The 18,491-nt window shown below is 44.8% G+C and overlaps 2 protein-coding genes across 4 annotated transcripts in view; one reads left to right on the top strand and one right to left on the bottom strand.

The window, feature by feature from the left end:
- The window catches only part of MYO9A (myosin IXA), a 271,712-nt gene extending 263,673 nt beyond the window's left edge, over positions 1-8,039 (top strand). For all 3 annotated transcript variants that reach the window (XM_081129792.1, XM_081129790.1, XM_081129791.1), the window contains 3 exons: positions 593-795; positions 2,689-2,831; positions 3,382-8,039. In XM_081129792.1, the coding sequence (XP_080985918.1) occupies positions 593-795; positions 2,689-2,831; positions 3,382-3,845 (810 nt within the window). In that variant the 3' untranslated portion in view covers positions 3,846-8,039. The remainder of the gene's footprint in view (positions 1-592; positions 796-2,688; positions 2,832-3,381) is intronic.
- A 4,686-nt stretch (positions 8,040-12,725) lies between these two features.
- NR2E3 (nuclear receptor subfamily 2 group E member 3) lies at positions 12,726-18,173 on the bottom strand (the record flags this gene model as incomplete). The annotated part of the gene is made up of 8 exons (XM_081149243.1): positions 12,726-12,858; positions 15,337-15,442; positions 15,684-15,930; positions 16,783-16,958; positions 17,061-17,297; positions 17,385-17,488; positions 17,633-17,759; positions 18,092-18,173. The coding sequence occupies 8 exons, from the start codon at positions 18,171-18,173 to the stop codon at positions 12,726-12,728; spliced, it is 1,212 nt and encodes a 403-aa protein (XP_081005369.1).
- Between the last annotated feature and the right edge of the window lie 318 nt (positions 18,174-18,491).

The raw sequence follows: 18,491 nt of genomic DNA, 5'->3' as shown, positions 1-18,491 counted from the left end.
TCTCTCACCAACACCCTGTGATGTATAAATGACTTTTTAAAAAAATGAAACTGAGTTTTGGGACATGTTTCTGTAGTCTTCCTAGACAGATTGTGGATTCCAAGGTAAAAGGTGAAGAGCAGTGTTGTTCATCAGAACTTTGTGTGATGATGGGAATATTCTATACCTGCATAGTTCAGTGTGACAGCTATTAGCCACCTGTGACTATTGAGAACTTGAAATGTTAGTGTAAATGCAGAACTCAATTTTTATTTATTTAATTTTAATGGATTTAAATTTAAATAGCCATGTGTGGATATTTAGTTTGGAGTGGATGCAGCTTAGATTAAAAGAAGAATCACATCCCAGTATACACAATATGTCCTTATACTCCCTCCTGCTGAAGTATCCATTTCCCAATGCTCTTGCAAGAAATATTTAACCTAAATGTATTTGATGGATGGTATCTCACTAAACATCTTAGACCTAGAGAATGTTTCCATTTATTTCTACCATTCACCTGATATGACAGAAGTACACTTGTTATCCTAAATGGGCCACATAAAACTGATGTAGTCACTCAATTTACTTTATAACGTATTTTTTTTTGTAGGGAAAGGGGTGTCTTCGTCAAGGAAACTTTCCAAGTCCATCGTCTCCTGTTGTAGTTCAGTTGCCCTCCATGTCTGATGTCCCAGAAGAGGCCTTGACTAGTGAGGCAGCCATGGAGACGGACATCACAGAACAGCAGCAAGCAGCTATGCAGCAGGAGGAGAGAGTACTGACTGAGCAGATTGAGAACCTACAGAAAGAGAAGTGAGTTTCCAGGAGGAAAGGAAGCAACCTGTTATTTGTTTTCATTTCCTTCCTTCTGTCCTTTATTTTTCCTTATTTATTAAATATCTCCTATGTGTCAAGCACTGTGTCAGGTGATACAGGGGATGTGGAGATTACAAAGACATGTTGCCTGTACTCAAAAGTTGGTATCTCAGGGAAGGAAGCTCCATAAGCATGGAGACCTGAAGCTGCTACAATGATGATTCTAGATGGGCTGACTAGGGCAGGGTGTGTCAAGGAATCTTAGTCAAGATCCTAATAGGTCAGAGACCAGCTTCTGTGAACAGATCTGTCTTAAAAAGGAAGAATGAGGATTCCCAGGCTAAGACAAAATCCCTTCCAAGAATGGGCATTATTCAGAATTCCATGAAGGAAGGATATTATCTGAAGATCAATATAGCCATGGAGCCAGCAACAAGATGTTCAGAGTAGGGCAGCAACTCTAATGGGTGCTGGGATACTGGGTAGGGAAATTGGTTGTAATTTAGGGGAGGGACAAAGAAGCTTTGTAACCTTTACCATCACTGGAGCAAGGGTCGGTAACAATACATCTTGGGGGTAATATGAACATCCCATGGTTCTCCCTGAAGATACTGTGCACTGATCCTGACCGATAATGTCGACTCTTAAGTTGTAAGGGGATTTTTGTTCGTGAGTTCCAGAATCCCAGGTCTGAGAGCTTGATTCATGTGGGATATGAGTCTGTTAAAATACTTTTTGCTTATCAGGATTGATTCTGGAATTTAGGCAAGCTAAAAAAGCCAGCTGGAGCTTAGCTTTGCAGAACATGATAAGGCAAAAGTGGGGTACATTGACCAGGCTATTTGATACAAGAGTGATCTAAAAAGAGGACGTAACTCAGCTCTGATGAAAACGGTATTGGAGGTATTGAAGGAATAGGAATTTGTAGGAAGGGGAAAATCTTTCTAGAGAAAGGAAAAATGTGAGCACAGTCTCAGAGGTGTGAATACACATGGCTTATGACAGTGGTAATTGCAGCAATGAGCTTCTTGTGAGAGTATCTTTGAAATGGTTGTGTAAACTAGGTAGCGGAATTGAAGCTTAAAGGGCTTTGAAAGAGGAGACAGAAAAGGGAGTAAGAATTGGAAGGACAAGGAGGTTGTGGGCAAGTTGCCTATATAAAGTGGAGGAAAGATTGTTAGAAGCTGCAGACATAAAGGAACTTTGCTGGTAGAGTATTGAAGTGAGCTGTTACAAGGATATTGATTGAAGTAGATTAGGGTGATGTCAGGCAATAGTGAGAAAAACAAGATTAGGAGCCAAGTACCAAAGACTTCAGGGAATGAGGGGCATGACTGAGGTAGATGGGTGATTGATGAAGAGGAGTAGAAAATATGGTAAGTGGAGGCGACTTAAGCTTCAAGGACAGAAAAGATCAGTGTTTTACTTCATCCAGAGGTCTCTCTCTGGTCAAGGTAGAGAATATAGTTAGAAAAGTTTCATGGAAAATAAAGAGCTGGAAAGAATCTTAGAGATTATCTAGTTTAATCTCTTTGTTTTGTAGATGAGGAAACTGAGGTCCAGAGAGAGGAAAGTTCCTTCCTGAGGCATTAGGAATGAGTTTAGAACCCTGATCTGATGATTAGATCTTACAACTGCGGCATCTTTCCCTACATCACCCTTGACCCTGTTATAGGCCCAGCCTGTGCTGTAATTTTGTCTAGTACATACACTTTTAGCCTTCACCATTACTATGGTTTACAGATCCTTATGGCCCCCAGAAAGGGAACAGTAAGAAATCTGACTGGTTTTGCTATTTAAATTCCTGATTTTTATGCCTCGTCTTTTCTCCTGTTGTCTTCTTTCCACTTCTTATCAAATACTAATGGATTTCTTGATTGTATCTTGCAGGGAGGAGCTAACATTTGAGATGCTTGTACTGGAACCCCGTGCCTCTGATGATGAAACCCTAGAATCTGAGGCCTCCATTGGGACTGCCGATAGCTCAGAAAACTTAAATATTGAGTCTGAAAGTGCCATCTCTGAGAAATCAGGTAAATGAACATGTTAGTGCAGAGGAGGATTAAGGATTCCCAAGGTAAGACAAAAATCCCTTTCTAGAATGCCTTGACCTTATATGAAAAGGTGACAAAGTCCTAAGGAGTTGAAAAATAATGATCTTTGTGAAGTTTTGTATAAATTGTTCACTAGGTGAAGCCTTCAGTGTAATGCAGCTTTTGGTAATTTAAAATTTCCTCTGGCATTTATTTTGCCAAGGAGAAAAGTCAATAATCACAACAATGTTGTCTTACCCAAGATCCACTTTCTAAGTGAGGGTGGATAGTTTAATATGATAGTGACAGATAATAGGCCTCTCCTAATGGCATAGTCAAATTCCAGATTTCCTTGAGGTTGATTCTGAAATGATGTATGTAGAAATGGATGGTGAGCTCTTTCTGAGTTATGTGTGTGCACAAAGTAGGTCAGCCTGGACCCTCCAGATCTAGCCTACCTCATTTCATGTGTGAATAGTGACACCTATTCATTACATAACTATTTGCTCTAGAGGGGGAATTTATGGCTTTGGTCTCTTTTTTGCATTAGAGAGAAGCTTAGCCCTTAGCTCCCTGAAGGTAGCTGGCAAGTCTGAACCTTCTAGCAAGTTGAGAAAGCAGCTAAAAAAGCAGCACGACTCTTTGGATTCAGTGGATTCTTCGGGCTCTTCTTTATGTTCATCTAACACTGTATCTTCTCATGGGACCAGAAAACGATTTCAGATTTATTCCAAATCTCCATTCTACCGAGCTGCCTCAGCTGGGGAGGCCCTGGGAATGGAGGGGCCATTGGGCCAGACCAAATCCCTGGAAGAAAGGCCTCAGTTCATCAGCAGAGGAACCTTCAACCCTGAAAAGGGCAAACAAAAATTAAAGAATGTGAAAAACTCACCTCAGAAAACCAAAGAGACTTCAGAGGGGGCACTGGTGTCTGGCCACAGGAAAACTGTGGACCCAGACTGCAGCTCCACCCAACAGCTAGCTCTCTTTGGAAATAATGAGTTTATGGTCTGAACTGGCAGATGTGTGTCCCTTCAGTGGTAAACACATCTCATCTTTGGGCCTCTTCTCATTACCTCATCCACAATAGTCCATTCTAAGTGAGGTCCTGCCTCTTGCCCCAAGCATATGACAGAGACCCGTGTGCTGAATTCCTGGGCCACCTGCTGAAGTGGAAAGGCCTCTTTGAAGCCTGCCAGGGATGGTGCCAGCTATGCTTTGGCTGCTGTATATGAAGAGATTTCACTAACAAAGCCACCTAGTTAGGGCCTGGGGATTTAGGTCAGTCTTGGAGGTCTTTGTATTGCCTCTCTTGCGTCCTCTTTTCCCTTTCCAGAGGTGGGTGTGGAACTGGTGAGCACATTGTGGGCCTGAGGGATGTGTTAATTTCTGACATTTGAAGAAAACATACAAATCTTTCTTAGCCATGTAAGCAAAAGCCTTTGGGTTTATTTTGGAATAGTTAGGAGCTGGGGTAGAATATACTTTTTTTCCAAGCGTTTATAAAAAAAAAAGGCTAAGCCCTCTATTTTAAGATTTTTGAAAAACACTTCATGTTATATTCTGGGGAAAGTAAAAAAGTAATTATATCCATTAAGCCATCAGAGCATGTCTCAGACCTCTGGTTACACAATGAAGAAGAGAGTACAAGTTTTGTTTTTTTATGATGTTTGATGTAGTAATAATCAATGCTGGTTTAACTCCTAGTTAGTTCCTGCTAAATATATTGCATGGGCTGAAGTTTCAGTAGCCATACTGTTCTCATATTTCCTGGTCCTAGGATCAGCTTCCTCTGTTTTTTTTTAAATGACTCAGAGATATGGTGATCCTTAAACATGAAGGTTTCACCCTAATCCATCGAGGCTTTTCTCTTTGTATAGATTAAACTGAAGATCACATATTCATTTGCTGGTAGATTTCAATCTCAAACTCAAGACAAATGACCATTTAATCACTTCTCTCAAAACATTCACACACAATAATACTACATGAGTGTTATAGAAAGCTGCCAAAAAATAAGAAAAAAATTTTTTTCAGATGACCCATCTTTTATCTTTTCCTCAGACCATCAGTATTAAATAGATTTTTTTTTTAAATCAAGGACTACTTGAAGCTACTTTTGTTAATATTCTGGTTACTGAAGTTTACTGTAAATATGTATGTATAGTATGCATATTTCTTTTTAACCTTATTCTTCGCTCCTCCCATGGAATTTCTTCCTACACGTTAGGGGTCATTGGACAGGGAAGTGAGAGCCACACATCCCTGGGTTGAGGGACAAGTCACAAGTCAGACCATCTTCACCACTAGCTGTCTCTATACACCTGAGTTATAATAGCATTTTAAGCTGCTTAGTATCCGTGGGATTAGAAATCTATTTCTGCTATTTATGTAATATATGGAAAATGAAACATGATACCCTTTCTTGATGTAAGTATGTGAAAATGTTTATTTTTAAAGTTACTAAATGCATCTTGTCTAACTACCACATGCACTGTAACCTGAATTTTGGTTATGCTTCCTTTTAATGCTCCTTTGATTTGAAGTTACGGAAATATTAAGACACGTTAAGGCACAGTCTCTCCTGTTAAACAACACTGAACCTCATCCACTGCCTAAGTGGTTGTTGTCAAACTCCATAGGTAAGACTTGTAACATCATTCTGAGTGGCAGCTAAAGGCAGCAGGAGTCTTCCCTGTCCCTGATTTGAGTTCCAGAATGAGCTAGGGAAAGGAATCTTTATAGATCTCCAGAATGATGATGGTTAGTGGGTAAATGTTCCATTTTATATCCTGCAAACATCTTGTTCATGCTGTCCTGAGGAGTAATAAATGTAAACCCTTTAAAAATCTGAATTTGGAAAGTCCCCTAGAGGAAAACCTAATCAGCATGTTTGTGTCAAAGTGGGATTGCTGCTGCCCCAGGGCCACTGCCAGACTGCATGTCTGTTTCAGTGTTCTTGGGAGAGTAGTGTTCTGCTGGGCATGACTACTACTTTCCACTTGCCAGGCATTGGTCAATACCATACGAAAAAAGAGATTACCCTTTTTGGATAGTTTCCTTTGGCCCAGAGGAATGGCCTGGAGAACACATCTTGGCATATGTTCTCCTCCTGAATTTTTGTGGATTTTTGTTGTTATTTTTTGCAAAATAAGTTTTTGGCAGTTGAAAAACTACTCATATAGGACATTTATAGGAACTTGGCAATGGATGTTGAGACTTTATAATTTTTCTCAGGGACCTGAAACCTGAATTTGGATAAAATTAAATAAAAAATATTTGTTTTTCAGTTGCTAGATTTGTGGATTTCTAGTCATTTAACAAGCTGCCAGAATGGAGGGTGGTGGGGAGGAGAGAGCCATGCAATTTCAGGAATGCAGAGCAAGTATGGGACCCTCCTTTTGGAGGAAGGAAAGCTGTTCTCATGGGATAATAGGTACTGTTGCCCTGATAAAGAGATGATGCCATAACTCTAAAAAACTGTCAGACCAAATGCTGTATCTCCTTCCATTTGATCTTAACTGGTGTTCTCCCTGGTTCAAGTTATGTCACCACAAAGTGATGCTGTATGCATTGCAATCACTTATGATTAAGATATTTAACCTTAACATGTGTCACATCTGTATTTCCTATGCTTCTCCTTTGCTTGTTTACTTTGATCTCAAATGCCTCAAAGAAAATGCTTGTATGGCAGCAGTGGAGCAACCCCACTCTTGGAGCCGGTACTCCAAAATGAAGAGCATTCTGTTCCTATCACACATTCCCAGCCCCAAACAAAGCCTGGATTTCAATTCTCCCCAGTAAAGCCAACATATCCCTTATCATGAAAAATGTGATAGCAGCAGAAAAGTCTAATTTGGATCACACTGTGTGCCACAAAGTGAAGCAAATGACTTTAACAGCAAACACAGGGTTCAGGGAGGTGATATGCTCAGTTTGTAATGCACTTTGTACTTTCTGCTATTTTAATTATTTTGTCACTCTGGGCTTCTGAAAACGCAAAAGGAGATACTGCCTTCCCTATAGGAGCCTTGCAGAGGCAGAGGGCCCTGAGGTCAGGGAATGGGATACCAGAGCCCCTGCCTCTTCATTCTTCAGAAACTAGCTACAGCTCTCCACTAACCTCTGCTTGGAGGTTAGAAGAGACTTCTCTGTTCTATCATGAGAGGGTTGTTTTCACTGTTAGAGACAAAGGATCCCAGAAACTTGCTGAAAAGAGGTCCAGCAGGATGCCACAGGCCCACTGCAGTGCCTGTGGGCCTTGGGGTTTTTTAAACTATAACTAATGAATGTGTACATTTCACAAGCACTTTGGTAAGCTAGATAGAAAAAAGTATTCTCAGGATGTGTTCAAAGCTAAGAGTTTTAATTTCAAAGAGAAACAGTCCAGACAGCTTTCCTTATCCTCTCTCCTCTCCTTTTTTTCCCTTGATGGGGAGCTGAGCATGGGGCATGCACCATTCTGTGTTGACAAGTGTGTTAGGTCACCCATAATTTTGTGATAACTCCCCAGCACTGTCCCCCAACACCACTCAACCTTGGTGGTAAAATTCCTCGGTATTTGTGGGAGTCCTTTGTCTTTCTACGCTCCTAAAATACTTTTAACGACTTTTCTCTGGAACCATTCCCACATTTGATTTGGTGTTAAACAAAACGGTAACAGCAAAATGGTGAGCATGGACATGGATCTGTTAGGTTTTTCGGTCTGTTGGTTGAAACTCTTCAAAAAAAAGCCCCACCAAGGGGCCTATCACCTTATCTATTTATCAGCCCTCTTAGGTCATATAAAAGTTGCACCTTTTGAACTATGTAATTGTATTTAACTAGGAGAAAGGTGTGTACTACAGATTAGTATTATATTATTTTAATGGATTTAAATAATTTATAAGTATGCTGAGTGTAAATTTTTAAAAGACTATGTATTGTAAAAGGACATATCCTGTGAAATATATTTTACTGTTAAACAGAATAATTCTATAAGAAGAATGATTTATCTCACCCATGGAACTGATTACATTCCTGATACAATCAACAGGCGCTTTGTAATTTCCTCTTGGTTTTTTTGGAGGGGCGGGGGAGCAAGATATCATCTGTATAAAGTCTAGTTTGTGTCACTCAAAATATGCACTGTATGGCTACACAAAAGCAGCTTGATGAACAAATCACTCCAATGGCTCATTAAAGAACAAAAGCTTCCAGAAACAACAATATGTGTGGTTTATTTTCTGACCATCCTGGCTCCCACCCCAACTCTCTCCAACTTTATCCCAAGGAACAACAATGATTTTTGTTAAAGTGATTTTTTTTTTTTTTTTAAGGAAAGGACTGAGCTCACAATTGACAAAGTGCAGAAGTAGTAGTTATTGGAACTCAACTGAATTCAAGTAAAGGTGAGATTCAAGGTGTTAGTTTTCTATGCTAGATGCTCATTTACTCAGTTTAGGGCTAGCTGGGCAAGGAAAGCAGTAAGGCTGCATTTAGGATCCTCACCAAAAAGGCCATGAGGAAGTAGCAATATCTGTTAATACAGGGCCCAAAAATTGAAACCTAGTTTGTCGTTTTTGTTCTGCCACTATATTTCATGATTTTGGGAAAGTCATTTGCCCTTCCTGGATGTTAGTTTTTCTGTCTTCCCCAGGTTTACTTCTCTGGATTCTCAAGTCTCAGTGTAAAGCACAACTCTACTAGGAAATTTCTTCTTCCCCCTTAAACCGGGTGAGATGTCTTGTGTTCCAACATCTCCCAGTATTCGTGGCATCAGAAACTTAGACATAATCTTCTCAAGGCAGAAACGTGACTCACTGTCTTGCTGACTCAGATCCCCAGCACCTAACAAGGTAGCCAGCACTTAGTTATTGGATAAGAGTGTTGAGTGAGATCAGGGGTTCCCAATGCCAAACCAAGTCTCAGATGAAATGGGAAAAAAAAAAAGTGAATTTTTCCCTGTTTATTCAGTTTTTAAATTCTTAAGATTATCCTTCCCATTTCTTTAAAGTTTTTATTTGCATTTTTGCATTAATTTACATTGAAGTGATAATGATATCACTTGTTTGTTTAAATTTCTTTAGTTGGCCAAACAAGACCTAGAAATGCCATTTTTAAAACTTGTCCCTATGATTACTGAATTTACAACAAACCTTTCCAGTTATGATGACGAGAGCATGAAGGTGTAAGGAATACAAGTTAAAAAGAGAGCAGAACTTTGATTTTTTTTAAAAATTGTTCTTTCTCCTATATTAGGTAGCAGTACAGTGTCTTAGAGCCAGGGACACAACCATGAAAGGAGATAAGACACATGTAATCTTGTAGGCATCTCTGACTCATAGTGTTGCCATTTATCCATTTTTTCAACAAATGCTGAGCACCCATAGGTACTGCTTGGGCTACGTTGGTGAACAAAATAAAACTCTCTGCCCGGTGGAGCTTGCATTCTAGTGGGGAAAACCAGTGATGTCCACCAGATGGAGACTAGTCATCCATAATAACCAGATTCCACTACCAGGCTATATTTAATTTGAAGAGTATTTCTTGGCATCTTTGAGTCTTTCTCTGCCCTTTCTATCTTTAAATACTCCCTTAAGGATGGAGAAGGAGAAGTGTCTCATGAATCTGAAAACTGCAGCTGGAAAGAAAGGCCCACATAGGCCCACAGGGACTACCTCTTTGTACTTCCTAACCAAAGACATTTCTGGCATTGAAGGCAAAAAAAAAAAAAAAAGCTTTCATAGTATCCCCTCTCCTAGCAAAGGCCCTAGATGCAATGAAAGAGGTATCTGTTTCCCATCCGAATTCCAGTGGGGCCAATTTAGAGCAAAAGGTTGAATAAATCCTGGAATCTACTGAGAGCTGCATTGTATTAGGGAAACAGAAGCCACTCTGTAACTTCAGGTGAGAAGGACTTGGCATAGGAATTTGGAGCTTAACATCAACATTGGAAGAACTGGGGAAACAAAGGTCAGAGAAGCTCCGACAGAAGGTCAAGAAAGCCAACACATATCTCAGCCAAAAGCTCTCAAGAATTTGCTGGAAGCCACTGAAATTCTAAAGAAGACCCCTGTGAAATCTCTCTCTTACCACACATACAGATTCTGCTCACCTTCCAAGTCACATGTGAGTGCCCTCCTCTCAGCAACCCATGGGGAAAGGGATCCTGGGAAATGTAGTTCTTGGAATCTCTGCAATAAACACAAGACTGTAGAAAGGGGTGGTATTGATGCCAGGTTAACTTCAGAAAATCTAGCTTTTGTACCTCTAATTCTCCAAGACTTCTTCCTAGAGATCCCAAGCAATCTCCCAGTGTAGAAGTGATGTGCTCACATCCCAGACACCGCCTTGCAAACTTCAGCAGGCTTCCTTTGCAGTCTTATCTCAAAAGCGAGACTGTAGGATAAATGTGCATATCTGGTCATATTTCCACCAGGTTTCTTGCCAAAGTTCCTTTGCTCAGACTTTCTAAAAATAGGTCTTTAATCCATATGGATAAAACTTTTGATTAGGGAATTGGGTAGTATTATGGCATAGACATTAAATGACCCAAGTAACTGAGGCAACTCTGATGCTTTTGAAAGATGAAGAGAGTCTCAAGTAGTTTGAGTGCTTAGCTGGAAAGGGCTTAAGCTAGACAGGATCTGCTGTATTCTTTCCTCTCTGGGCACCAACCTAGCTATTGTCATTTCCAAAGAAGAGTCTTCTGAACCATTCTTCATCAAGGCAGGATATCTCTGTCAGCTAGGAGAATTTGTACACAGGCTAAAGGGCAGGGGAGCCCCAAGGATTTCACAGATTCCTCACAGGACCTTTTTCTTCTTGACTTCTAACATTTCTTCTTTGAAGACATAAAATGCAACAGACTGTTTGGTAGATTCCAAGGGTAGAGGGGGCATGGGGAGGAAGCAGTGCCAGAGTTGAGCAGAGCTAAGTGGAGTCATAGCAAGGTATGAGTCCTCTCTAAGCCTCGTTTTTTCATTTATATATGGGGATGATTGGTCCCTCCCCCAGAGTTAATGTGAGGATTAAATAACAATGCACAATCAGTGCTTACCTCACTGCCTGGTATATAAAGTGCCTGATATATGTTAGCTTTTTTAAAAAAGATATTTTGTTGATTTTTAGAGAGAGAAAGGAAGAGGGAGAGAGAAACATCATTCGGCTGCCTCCTGCATGCCCCCTACCAGGGATCGAGGCCGCGACCTGGGCATGTGCCCTGACCAGGAATTGAACCAGCATCTCTCGGTGCCCAGGATGCTGCCCAACCAACTGAGCCACACCATCCAGAGCTATGTTAACTTTTTATTAGTATTATTTTCTAGGTCTCCTGGGACTGTCTTTGAAAGGGATGTGAGGTTTGTCTGAGCTCATCCTTCATAAGGAATTACGAAGTGATGGAAATTCCCCTTCACCTTTACCTGCCTTGTGTTGAGATGGATAGTCCTCACCCCTTAGGGAGGGGTGAGGAAGGGTAAGGAAGAGAGATCGAGAGAAGTCATGAGATGGTGGGAAGCCATCTGGAGAGAAGCTGGGCTGCTGAATGCTGTGGGAAATGTTTCATGGGATTTGAATTCATAGCACCTGTACTCTGACTCGGAGTGGAAACCGAATGGATCTCCGGACCTTGTGCCCTTTCCTCAATCAGGACATCACAGGGAGGGCTCTGGCACATTTGTTTCCTGTTTGGGGGTTTTCGCTTTTTTTTTTTTTTTTTTGATGTGTTTATTGATTTCAGAGAGAGGAAGGGAGAGGTAGAGAGAGAGAAACATCAGTGATGAGAGAGTCATTGATTGGCTGCCTCCTCCACACTCCCTGCTGGAGATCAAGCCCAGGCATGTGCCCTGACAGGAATTGAACTGTGATCTCCTGGATCCTAGGTTGATGCTCAACTGCTGACCCACGCCTGGCCTGGCAGGTTTTCACTTTTTTGTTGAAGTCTAACAAAACAGTAACATGAACAGATCTTAAGTACACAGCTTAATAATTTTTATGAATGAGTAAATTTGTGAAACCACCTCCAGATCAAAATAAAGAACATCTCCAACACACCAGAAGGCTCCCATGGGCCTCTTCCCAATCAGCCTACCTCCCACCCAAGGGAACTACTATTCCAACTTCTATCACTACCTGTTAGTCTTGCCTGTCTTGGAACTTTGTATAAGCGGATGAAATTTATCTGTGTTCTCACATGTATTGGTGGTTCATTCTTTTTTATTTGTTTTCCACTCACTATATGACTGTATTACAATTTTTTAAATCTATTTTTTAAAATATATTTTTATTGCCCGGCCGGGTGTGGCTCAGCGGTTGAGTGTCGACCTAGGATCCAGGTGATCAGGGTTCGATTCCCGGTCAGGGCACATGCCCGGGTTGCGGGCTCGATCAATGACTCTCTCATCATTGATGTTTCTATCTTTCTCTCTCCCTCTCCTTTCCTCTCTCTGAAATCAATAAAGATATATTTAAAAAAAAAAAAAATATATATATATATATATATATATATATATATTGATTTCAGAAAAGAAGGGAGAGGAAGAGAGAGAAATAGAAACATCAATGATGAGAGAGTCATTGATCAGCTGCCTCTTGCACACCCCTTGCTAAGTTAAGGATCAAGCCTGCAACCCGGGCATGTGCCCTGACCGTGAATCCAGCCACCATTTCCTGGATCCTAGGTCGATGCTCAACCGCTGAGCCATGCTGGCCAGGCAATACTACAATTTATTAATCCACTCTACTCTTGATGTACAGTTTGGGCTATTAAGAGTAAAGCTGCTATGAATATTTTTATATTTGGGGGGATAGTTCTACAAGGTACGGGTGGAATTACTGAGTCACAGGGCAGGCAAATGTTTAACTTCAGTAGATTGTTTTCCCAAGGCTTTACCCATTTTATTTCCACCTCCATTAGTTTTTGAACATATCACAGAGGAGCTTCTCCATTGGAGTGTTCCCTATGGTCTTGCGGAAAAAGAGGAGCTCAACGCGTTCAGAAGTGATAAACCTCAAAGACGGGAGGAGCAGAAGCAATTTCCCAAACCTGAACAGGAGAGAGAGAGGACACCATTAGTTTTATTATTGTCTGAGCGCAAGTCCTGGGGGCAGTGCCTCCAGGAAAGGCAGAGCAGAGAGGAAAGGCGAGATGAGTGGTACCCAGGGTGAGTTAAGGAAGAATTTTGAGGAAAGGTCCCATTCACTGGAGGGGTTGCTACCACCTACCCCTGACCCACTGTGGCCCCCTCTCCAATATGTTTAGTTGAGTGCAGTGAAAATAGTTTATTATGTGTAAAGATAATAAAGTAAGAAGTTCTTTATGTTAATAATATATACAACTATTGTGATAATTAATACTATATATATTTGAAAAGTATGTAGTTCCCCTCTGTAAGCCACCTAGGATGATAGAGTAAACATTAGTGAAAATGTTCTGAAGTGGAATCATAATTTTTGTGGCTGAGATACTCATCCAGAAAACAAGTAATTGTAGTTTTAAATAAGAACTACAAGTGGGGGTCTCCAGTGTAGAGCAAATAGATGGTGAAGCCCTAAGAGACAGATTGACCTTCCTTGGACAGGAGGCCTGACAGCCGGTGTCGATGTCAATGTGAAGAAGCTACTCCAAAGTGAGGCTGCTCCAAGTTCAGCTTCCACTGTGGGGTCTGTGGGAAGCCTCCCCCACCTCCCAATCATCTATGAAGTTGTTTTGCCAACCCCAGGGCTTGCTTTCACCTGTGAGTGTGACTGAGGTGCACTGAGCAGTCTAACGCCCCTTCCTGTGCCTTCCCCTCTTCTGTGTTTCTGGTCTAAGGAGGATCAGGCAGAAGTAACTATGAAGTTAAGTAGAGAAATTGTTTTTCACAGTGCAGGAATTGATACACTAGTGGGTCACAACCAGTCTTTACAAATATCAATAAATTACACAAAGTGAGGGCAGGTAGGATTTGGTGGAACTTTGTTTCAGTGTCTGTGTGTATATTGGGTTATGGTAGACATTGTATTTCTTCCTGGGCATTGAAGTTTTTTAAAACTGCAGTGTGGCCACTGTGCCAGCTGGCAGCTCTCAGAGACTCCAACTCACTCTCTCAACACTCAGTTCTGCCTGTAGCTGGTACTGAACTGCCATAGAAGTGACATAAGAAACCTTAACCAGAATTTTGAAATTCGATACAAAACCGATATGCCCGGACATTTTTGGAAGCTGATCCCAACAGAAACTTGGCCCAAGAGGGCTTCTGCTGCCAGTCATCCCTCGGCTGCTGTGTCGTGTCTTGGAACAGTGTTCTTCCTATGCACATAAGCAGCAGCAATCTTGCTGTGCAACATGGCATGTGCCCAGTATACTTCAACTCTTCTTCAAGGGAAATTACCTCTTGTGACCATTTTTTCAGATTAAGTTTGATTTGAGGGCATCCATGTTAGCCTACTTCTTCAGAGAGAATGGCTGGGAACCCCAAGAGAATGCCAATAATATTATCTAAAATAGCCAGTAGATTCCTGGAAGCCAAGTACTCCAACCATGTGGAGGCTCCACTGTATCTTCTGGTGCTGGGCCAAGCTGGGCAGTCCCAGAGCACTGGCTCCTGCCCCCTCCTCCCCCCAGCCACACTCTCAGCCTGCAGCTACTGTCCCCCGAACCCCGCCAGGGCCAGGCTGTTGTCCATGCACGTGGCTTATGCAAGGACATCCCCGGGAGAGGTCCTTCTATACCACCATCAGAACTTGTCATGCTCCCTCAAAACTACCTTTGCCTCCTGACTTTCTATCTCATGACCACCTCTTCTCCCAGCAGCTCCTCTTCCCTGACATCCCCCAAGTGCCAAGCCTGACCCATTCCAGCTTTTGGAGGCTCTCTCATCTGCCATCTCATCTGTCCAAGGAGCATCCTCTGTACCTGCTGCCACACTAGTCCACATGAAGTCCAGCTCTATGTGTAATACCATCCTGCTTAAACCAGCAGTGGCTCCCCTCTGCCTACCAAATCAGATATGGCCTTGGCTGGCATTCAAAGTCCTGAACAGGCTGGTCCCAGAGTGCTGTTCTAGCCTAATCTCCCTCCTTCTCACTGGCAGCAATCTGTTGCACCTTCCCAACTGGGCTCTTGTTCTAAGAACACATCTGAGTTTGCCTCTCTCTCTCCCTTTGTGATGATGATTTCTCTTCTTTTAAGCCCTAGTCTTGCCTCCACAGAGTCCCTGCCAGTTCTGCCGTATACCTCCACCCCCAGTGGGTCTCTGCCTCTTTCAGATCCATACAATCCCCAATACCTGACTAGGTTGGTTCTCGTCTTCAGTGTGGTCATTGGGCTAGGCATCCCTGGAAGGCAGCAACTTTGTCTTACGCACATTTTGGTCCCCACTCTTGGGGCCTGGCACTGTGCCTGGCATACAGTAGAGGTTGGATATGTGGATATGTGCTGGTTGAACTGACACCTTTGTCCTGTCTAATCAGTGCAGCCCTGAGGTGGGGCCAGGTAGATAGGCAGGGGGTGAAGAAGTGAAGGGGTAGACGGGCAGGTCACCTCATAGGCTGGCTGGGGTGGTGGGCCTTGCTGTGCTGGCTCAGCATCACTTGGGACTGGTCCTGCAAGGCCTCCACGTGTTCAGGATCCTTCAAGCCCCGTGCTTCTGGAGAGGAGCAGCAGCAGTGAGCTCCTCTCCCAGCCTCCCCTACCCCTCGCAGGCAGCCAGGGCCTGTAGGAAGGGTGCACTCAGCCCTGCGCCTCTCTCCTCCTGCTCCCCAGGGAAGAAGTCAGCACACATCTGGGTCTATGTGGGTTGATGGAGGGAAAGCAAGAGCCAGAAGGAAGTCACTGGAATTCCTATTCTTCATTCCCAACCACTTTTCTGGTTGAACAGACTCAGCTACCTGGTTTGAAGAGGACCAGGGCCTTCATGCAGGCAAACTCTGTGGGGTCCACCGCCAACACCCGGAACCGTGAGATGGTTTCCTGCAGGAAGCGCATCTCTGCGCTGGCCAGTGCCAGCCGGCCCTGGGAGCTGCCAGCAGCCAAGGCCTCAGGTGGGGCCAGCAGCGGGCAGCTGTCCAGAGGCAGAGACCACTGTATGGCTCCAAGGAGGAAGAGTTCACTCCAGGCCTCTTCCAGCAGGATCACCTGTGCTCAGAGAGGGAGTGAGTGTGATGGCTGATACACACAGCTTCTCGGACTGAGCCTGCAACCTCTGACACCTTCTTGAGTGCCCTCAGAAAGGAAAGGCTGGCCCTGGGTGCTCAGAATGTTCACCTAAACTCCTGACCTCCTGACTCAACCAGGGACCCAGAGCTCTGGGATTTGGCACCATCTGGCCTGGCTGCCTGGGTCCATCCAGAGCCACACCTGGAACATTTTGGAAAGCCTGGAGCTGTGGGAAGGTAGACAGCCTTGGGGACACTCACCACGAGCACCCTAAGTTGAGTGAACTTAGGAGATGCAGCCTGACTTCTGATCCAAACTCCGGCTCAGGGCTCAGACCTTCAGTGTGCCTCTCTCTGGTTTATCATGACAGGTTGGTCTGCTTGCCCACGAGAAGCCCAGGGAGCATCCCAGAGTTGAAAAGGTTGGGCTGAAACTCAAGTCCTGAAGTTAGAGGCCTTTGTGCCCCAAGGGAGCCCAGAGCTGCTTACTCATGCTGGTCAGGGTATGCAGACCAACCTGTCACATACAGTGTCTGCAGGACCTGAGGTTTTGTCTAGGAGGAAAAAAGACTGGGGGCCATGGGTACTGTCTTCAAATCCCTGGTTCCTGTGTGTCCCTGTGTGCTCACCCCAGCCATAATCTCTGCCCCGAGATGTGAGCAACTACAACAGTCACATCCCTGAGACATATACCCCTGACCACCACTGACTCAGGCATGTGTGTCCCCAACCATCGCCATCCCCAAGCCACATGTACCTCCCATCATCACCTGCACATGGAGGCATGTGTCCCCAGCCCGGCTGACTGCTGGGGGTCGCCCAGTGGGTGTACCTGATCCCGGAAGGGTAGGTTGGAGAACACAGGCAGGTTCTTGGCCCACTTGACAGCCATGAAGAGCAGGCGAGCCGACATCTCCTGGATGCTGTCCAAACCACAGGGGGAGGAGGAGGAATATGGGGATGAGGAGAACTCGGGGTCATTGCTGGTGACATCAATGTTCTCATCAACTGTTGGAAGAGGAAGCTGTGACATAAGCCTCTGCTCTTCAGCAGGAGGCAGGGGCTGCTCAGGGGCCTGGGTGTGGGGATATAGGCCATCTTCCCACTTACCATCCTCTGGCTCTAGCTTAGCACAGGTTTCTGCCGTTATAAGGCTGGCCATGAAGTGGTGATGCCCTAGAGGTGTAACAGCTCCAGGCCCCGGGGCTCCGGCTGCAGAAACAGGTGTGGGGCCCTGTGGGCTGGGTCCTGCGGGGGCCAGGGGTTCCAGCTGGGGCTTCCTGCCTGATTCCATGCTGTCCAGGCGGATCTGTGCTGTGCTTCGTGGCTGGCGCTCATTCTGCACAGCTGCAGAGCAGGAAGGGTCAGGACACCCACCAGCCATGCGCCCCCATCTCTTCGGTCACACCTCTCCAGGTTGGCTACCCAACTCACCATCCTGGTTCATGCCTGCCTGCAAGCACTTCTTCAGCCGGCAGGCCTGGCACTGGTTCCGGTGGGCCTTGTCCACCGGGCACATCCCTGCCCCCACCTGGCACCTGCAGGCAGAGGGGAGCCCAGGCGTAAGTATCCTTCTCAGGGCTGGACCATGGGCTTCGGAAACTTCTTCTGTGAACATCCCCTCCCGTTCCCAGGGACTCTGAGGAGCAGGGCTCTCCTGGAGGCGGTCCAGGCTTCCTCACCTGTAGATTAGCCTCCGCCTCACGCTCCTCTTGAAGAAGCCGCTGCAGCCATTGCAAGCGTAGATGCCATAGTGCTTCCCACTGCTGCTGTCCCCACACACGCGGCACTGGAGCGAGGAGCCCACGCCTGAGGGGCAGGGGCAGGGGCTGGGTGAGTGCACAGTTGCACACACCTCCCACCTCTTCAGGGACCCCTTTCTACCCCTCATTCCCTTTTCCATCTTGAAAAGTGTCTTTCTATCACCCCCCACACACCCCATCACACCCACCCAGCTGCCTCCACGTTCCACCTGCCATTCCGTCTCTGTGCAGGTGGCTGCTGGCTCCATTAGCCCACAAAATACACTTGAATAGCAATTACAGCGTGTGGTGCTGGGCCTGCGTTGCTCTGGCTTCTTTCATGGTGCAAACTTCGCTCCCTAAGGGCCGAGACCTTACTTACCTCCAGGAAAGCCATACCTGTCTGCTCCTCTCCCAGGCCCCATCTGCCTGGAGACTCCTTCCTGGAGGCAGCCACAGCTTTTGGTGCAGTTTCAGCCATATGGGAGCTCCTGGGAGCTGCTGTCCAAGTCCTGGAAGGTCCCAGGCAGCCTCTGCCTTCCTGCCTGAGGGAGGCCACCTGGGACGCAGAGCCGATCAGCCTCTTCCACCTTCTCTCTATTCTGGCCCTCTGTTTGTGTCCCTGTCTCTTCTATCTACTTCTCCCTTTCCCTGGCCCTGGGGACCTCCCTCTTTGTCTCTCTCCCTGTCTCTCCTCTCTGTCCTCTTGCCTCCTGTCCCCTCTGTTTGACTCAGAAGCTACCCCAACTTCCCCTCACCACAGTGGGTCTGGGGTTCTGGCTCAAGGAGTTTTCTCCCA

Source organism: Miniopterus schreibersii (assembly GCF_964146895.1).
Source record: "Miniopterus schreibersii genome assembly, chromosome: 1".
NCBI classification, from domain to species: domain Eukaryota; kingdom Metazoa; phylum Chordata; class Mammalia; order Chiroptera; family Miniopteridae; genus Miniopterus; species Miniopterus schreibersii.
Note: the sequence above shows the minus strand (reverse complement) of the source record. Positions and strands in the feature narration are given on the sequence as shown.